Raw genomic sequence first — 6,000 nt, forward strand, 5'->3', positions numbered from 1 at the left:
GGACAGAAAAGTCACAACACCCCATTCCCGAATAAGCTGAACGGTTTGACACCTCATTCATGGGTCTGCGACAAACTAATTATTCGATAAATTCCCCATTATAAGTCAATGGGGCAAATTTGGGGACCTCTCCTGCCCCGGGGGTAAAACTTATACCCTCGTGTGGGGTATCATCTGACACAGGTCGCAAACCTCTTCAAATGTGGTAAATTTAACGTTTCTACAAGATTCCCTCTCTGCGCTAGAATCCGTCAAAAGTTGGCCTCAATGTTAATCTATGGGACTTTTCGGGGTGGTTAATTGCCCCCGCAAGGGGCAATTAACCACCCACCCCTTAGAAAAGTCATACCACCCCATTCCCGATTAAGCCGCACGATTTGACACCTCATTCATGGGTCTAGGACAAACGGTGCGGGACTAGTTACGCGCCAAACTTTCACACGGAAGAAGAATAAAAATAAGTTTGCAAGATAACAGTAGTGATGCTTTGCTTCGCAAGCACCACTAAAAAATAAGTTTGCAAGATAACAGTAGTGATGCTTTGCTTCGCAAGCACCACTAATAATTGAAAGTTTATTAAAGTGATTTTAATTATATACAATTAGTAGAGAATTTTCTAAGCATTTGGATACTGAGGGTGTGGGTCAGTTGCTTTTATGTTACAATGGAAGAGAATAACTAAGTCATCCCTTGCTGTACAGTAGATGCTCAAGACCTAATGGGCTGGCAATGTCTCACAATTGTGTGGTACATCTGATGCAAAACTCCTGATACAAGTGGTTCCTATTTTGCATATGCATATCAGGGGGTAGAGCTTCAGTGACTTTGTGCTCTCCCTGTTTGGTTGAGTTTGAGTGATATCATGCTTGAACTGGCTTTGCACTGGTGAAGGGGCCAGACCTTCTGGTAACTGTCTATCTTCTTGAGCAGAAGGGTTGCACTTTATCCAATACTACCTTACACCGTTGCTGTACCATCTTAACCTACTGTTTATATCGCACGCTAATACCTGCTGCCCTACAACCATCTTCCATTTGCTGAAGACCATAATACCTAAATTATAGGTGGTCCAAATACAACCAGTGAGGTATTATTGAGTTTTCCATACTCTTGTTTCCTATGCCTGCGGCTCTGCAGGGCCCAAGGCAATTGCCCTTGTATGACCCAGTCCAGCCTCTTTATTGGAGTTATTTATTCTTCTAATGATATGGGAGGGGGAGCCTTGCACTGAGTCCTGGAGGAATAGTAATAACACAGCACCTCCCTGGGAGGGAGCAGCTCTGCCAATAGTTCAGAGCCATGGCTAGAAGTAAAGCAGACAGGCCTTGCACATTAATAAGGAGCAGATTGATCCACTGCATGATAATGAGGACACCCAGACAAGAGAAATATTTAATGGGCCAGGCAGAAACTCTTTCTCATACTGGGGGAGTGAAGAAACATATTAGCTATGTTGGCAGGGCCATAGTAACACAGTTCATTGCACCAGTAGGAGTGGGGGGTGGATACAGCAAATGCCCCATATATAGATGTATATATAGGGAAATGAACCATTGGATAACTGCTCTGTATATATTATTACTTAACCACCACATCTATCAATGAATCTCAATTCTGTCTCTGAATGAGGAGCCTGGCATTAAAGTGATGCCAGTACGCCCTCCTCCAGTTATTGTTCAAGCCCCAACATTCCTCGAGAGCCAATGCTAAGTTGCTAGGAATCAAGTTGGCCACAGACGTGCAGATATATCCTTATGTCCGACGAACGCTCGTTCTTTGCAATCTCCCGACCTACCACTAACCATTCAGATTAAATAAACTATTAAAAAGAACAAATCAGAAGATGTTCTGGCCATTATTCAAAGACAGCAATCATACGAAAGTTATGTCTGACAAATAGTAGTGACAGTCACCCATTGATATCGTCAAATAGGCAATACATGCAGAGATATTATGGTTAGCCGACAGAAATCCTCTAACCTTTTCGAACGACTAAAAGATTGATCGCCATGGCACGAAAAATGTCTGAACGATCCACACACGGTCCGAAAATATTTGTACGACTTTATCTTTGCATCTGTGGCCAGCTTTAGATGCGGGCCTCTATCATCATAATCGCAATAGATCATAATCTAAAGACCAAAAAAATAAAACCGCAAAGCCATCTCCCCCCTCCCCACACTAAGTCCTAATCAAGAAAAATACCCTAGGTATGAAGGTCGCCCATTGAAGCAAAACATATAGCATTCCCCTGATCTTTCCTCTAAATGACATCTGTAAAAGCAGAAAATCTCCTAGCAGCTCATATGTCTTTAATAAAGGTGAAAAGTAGCGCACACGGAGAAAGAGAGGAGTGAGGCAAGTTCATTCTGGATCGGGGCCAAGCAAAAGAAAAGCCGGCTCTGAATAGATGTTCCAATAGGCAGGAGAATAAGGAATTACAAGTGTGCAGGGCACATAATATAGATCACTGCATGCAGATCCACAATCCAATTAAAGAGGTTGTAAACCTTTAGATGAACAATTGTAGGCAGATTTATCAAGGGTCGAGTTTTTTTTATCTAGAATGAATTCAATTTTATTCGAAATTTGTTTAGGGGTTATTTATTAAAAAGATTGAATATCTTAAACTCAGATGAATTTTACCGACCCGAAAACTCGAATCTAATTCGAATGGGAAGGCTACTAACATTTTCAAAAAGGTCACTTGACCTCTCCCATTGACTTATACATGAATTTGGCAGGTTTTAGGTGGCGAATAGTCGAATTAAAATTCTTAAAGGGCCAGAGTTTGATAAATCTTGAAAATCAAATCGAGTTTGGATAATTCACTTGCTGAATTTGACAGTTGAGACCATCAAAAAATGTTTCAATTCGACCCTTAATAAATCTGTCCCTTGATGTAGAGATGTGATATTCTCAGACAATTTGCAATTGGCTTTCATTTTTTATGAAAAAGTCCAGCAAATTCCAGGAATTTGCAATTCCAGCAATCTGGTTGCTAGGGATCCAATTTACCCTAGCAACCATGCACTGATTTGAATAAGAGACTTAAATATGAATAGGAGAGGGCCTGAAATGAAAGAGGAATAATAAAAAGTAGTAATCACAATCAATTTGTAGACTTATAGAGCATTCGTTTTTTAGATGGGGGGTCAGTGATCTCCATTTGAAAGCTTCAAAATAAAGGCAAATAATTAAAAAAAACTATAAAAGAAAATAAATAATGAAGACCAACCGAAAGGTTGCTTAGAATTAGCCATTCTATAAATATTAAAAGTTAACTTAAAGGTGAATCACCCCCGTTAAAACACCAGCATAGGCTGTGGCCAAGTATGAACGAGGAGCACATTCAGACAGTTCTGAAAGGAGGATAAAATGTAGAAGAAGGATAAACCACATATAAAGACACAGAAGCAGGGCCACAAGAATAATGAATCACATCTGAACAAAGCAGCCTGTGCCTTTATCAGGGACCAGTGACGGACTGTGACTGAGCACTGTCAGCCCTTTGTGGCCCCACTTTTCTTGAACCTGCCTGTGTGCATCTTCACTCCACTGAGTGCGCTGAAATGTGCGCTGAAACGTGCAATCACATTAGCAAACTAAGTGCGAATGATGTGCGTCCAAGCTTTAAAAAAAGGAGAGGTCGCAGAGGCCAGGGTGTAGACAGAAGAAATAAGGTGGAGCGCGTATGGCATGTAAGTTGCATGTAAGTGGACATGGGCTTAGTAAGCAGTGAAAGGTTTCTTTATAACACGTGTTATTCATGTACCCCATTTTTGACACATAAAGCTCAAACCAAAAAGGTTGTAACTCCAACTCAAGGACCCACAGGAGAAGACATCCAAGTTAAGGAAATAAGAAGCCTTCACTACATTTACTGCACAATGAAAGGGCTTCTTGACCCCTTCCAGCCCTCAACCTCTTTGGTGCTTCCTTGTAGAAAACACACTACTTACAGTAAAGCACCTGCATTCATTGTTAGCCGTGAGGTAGGTGAACTTGGTATTCACAGAAGAGCAGGTAGGTGCACACATAGCGGTGTAGGGAAAATGCACATACAAATACACTAGCAGCAGGAAAATCTAAATGCACAAACTGGCAGCTGGGGGTGCAAGTACCAGTCAAAGGGAGGCACCAGCACGCAAGAACACTGGCTGCATCTAAATGACACTGGGGAGCTCCACATACAAACTATTCATTGGGGTGCACCATCAATTATACATCCTGGGAAAAAGGTGATACACACAAAGACATGTATGCACAATGCCAGCAGGGAGGAACACACACAGTGGGGAGGTGTGCACCAGCTGCCTGTACAAAGGGAAGCACACACATGCAGCAGACAGTAGGAATGTGCACAGACATACACACCGGCTACAGGGAAATGGAAGTAAGGAGGCCCACACACACTGGCAGCTGGAAAATGCACACACGCCAGTTGGAAAGAGGGAATGCACACACTGTGTCATTGGGCATTTAAATGAATATGCATGCACACTAGCAGTACTGGGCTGCGCACACCGGTATTAGGGTGATGCACACACTGGCAGCAAGGTGGGTATGAACACACAGAGAGCTGGCATGGGGAGATCCACTACTGAGTGATTACACATAGGAAAGTTCACTCTCACTACCAACAGTGAAGTGCAAAGCGTGAAAGTGTCCACAGTTGCAGGGAGGAGCATATGCCGACTGTTGTGACATGCAATAACATGTAGCAGAGAAAAGCACACACACAACATACACTGGCCACACAGGCAAGGGAGAAAGGTACAGGAGAGGAGATAAGGTAGCCAACCAGAGCATCCACTGATTTTGGTTGTTGGTGATGTTGGGAGGTGAAGTACAAGTGGAGCTGGAGAGCTGCAGGTTGGATATGACTGATGTTGATGCAGGGAGGGCTGGGCATGAATAGGTGCAGAGAATGGCACACCCAGGCAGCACCATTTACACTCACACATAAACTGCAGGAGACTGTGCCCAGTGACTACTAAACAGACATGGGTTATAGACTATAGTGAGTGGCCAATTGCAAGGACCATCTGGCAACCTTTTATTCCAGGCAGCAGGACATCATGTGCATTAGCTCAAATCACAGACACCACCTCTGACACACGGGAGAGACTGGCACTAACCTTTCACTTGGTTCTCATAGTCAGCGATGATCTCCTTGTCCTTCTTAAATCTGGACATGATTGCTAGCTCTTGTGCCTCTGCTCCTCACTTGTGTGTGTCCCGGCAGGGATTCTCAGGATCAGCACATCACCTGCACATCAGCCTCGCCCTGAGCCGCGCTGCCGCACACACGGGCCACTGCATTGCTCTGCCAGCTCCTCTCACTGCTCCGCGCACAGCAGATTGTTTTCCTTTTCTCCTTCTTTCTTTTCTTGCTGCAGGGCTCAATTGAGGCGCAACGTCACCCTGGCTCCGCCCAGCTCCTGTTTCATGGGCTTACACTGGAGCCTCCTGCTGCTGCTGCCGAACTCCTTCACTTGCAGCTCCCACTGCAGCCGAGCCCTCTGTGATCCTCCTCAGCTCCCTCCTGCCTGGGGCTTTGGCTCCTTCTCAGTCATCGTAAGCCTCAAGCACTGGCCACTCCAAAGTGTGGGTATTTGGCACATGAACCCATCTCACTAACTGCCAATATCACTGCAACTGCCACATTGCCTGCTCAATAGCAATATCACTGCAACTCCCGGCTCAATAGCAATATCACTGCAACTCCCGGCTCAATAGCAATATCACTGCAACTCCCGGCTCAATAGCAATATCACTGCAATTCCCTGCTCAACAGCAATATCACTGCAACTCCCTGCTTAATAGCAATACCACTGCAACTGCCTGCTCAATAGCAATATCACTGCAACTCCCTGCTCAATAGCAATATCACTACAACTCCCTGCTCAACAGCAATATCACTGCAACTCCCTGCTCAATAGCAATACCACTGCAACTCCCTGCTCAATAGCAATATCACTGCAACTCCCTGCTCAA

The 6,000-nt window shown here is 44.3% G+C and overlaps 1 protein-coding gene across 3 annotated transcripts in view; it reads right to left on the reverse strand.

Moving 5' to 3' along the window:
- The window catches only part of LOC108714634 (SLIT-ROBO Rho GTPase-activating protein 3), a 107,970-nt gene extending 102,420 nt beyond the window's left edge, over positions 1-5,550 (reverse strand). Inside the window, exon 1 of one of the 3 annotated variants that reach the window (XR_001935390.2) lies at positions 5,142-5,550. Coding sequence is in view for 2 of the 3 variants with exons in the window: in XM_018259033.2 (XP_018114522.1) it covers positions 5,142-5,199 (58 nt within the window). In the remaining variant the exon portion in view is untranslated. The remainder of the gene's footprint in view (positions 1-5,141) is intronic. The other 2 variants (XM_018259033.2, XM_018259034.2) reach the window with 2 other exon arrangements.
- Positions 5,551-6,000: the final 450 nt, after the last annotated feature.

The sequence above is a fragment of the Xenopus laevis genome, chromosome 4L, assembly GCF_017654675.1.
Source record: "Xenopus laevis strain J_2021 chromosome 4L, Xenopus_laevis_v10.1, whole genome shotgun sequence".
NCBI lineage: Eukaryota > Metazoa > Chordata > Amphibia > Anura > Pipidae > Xenopus > Xenopus laevis.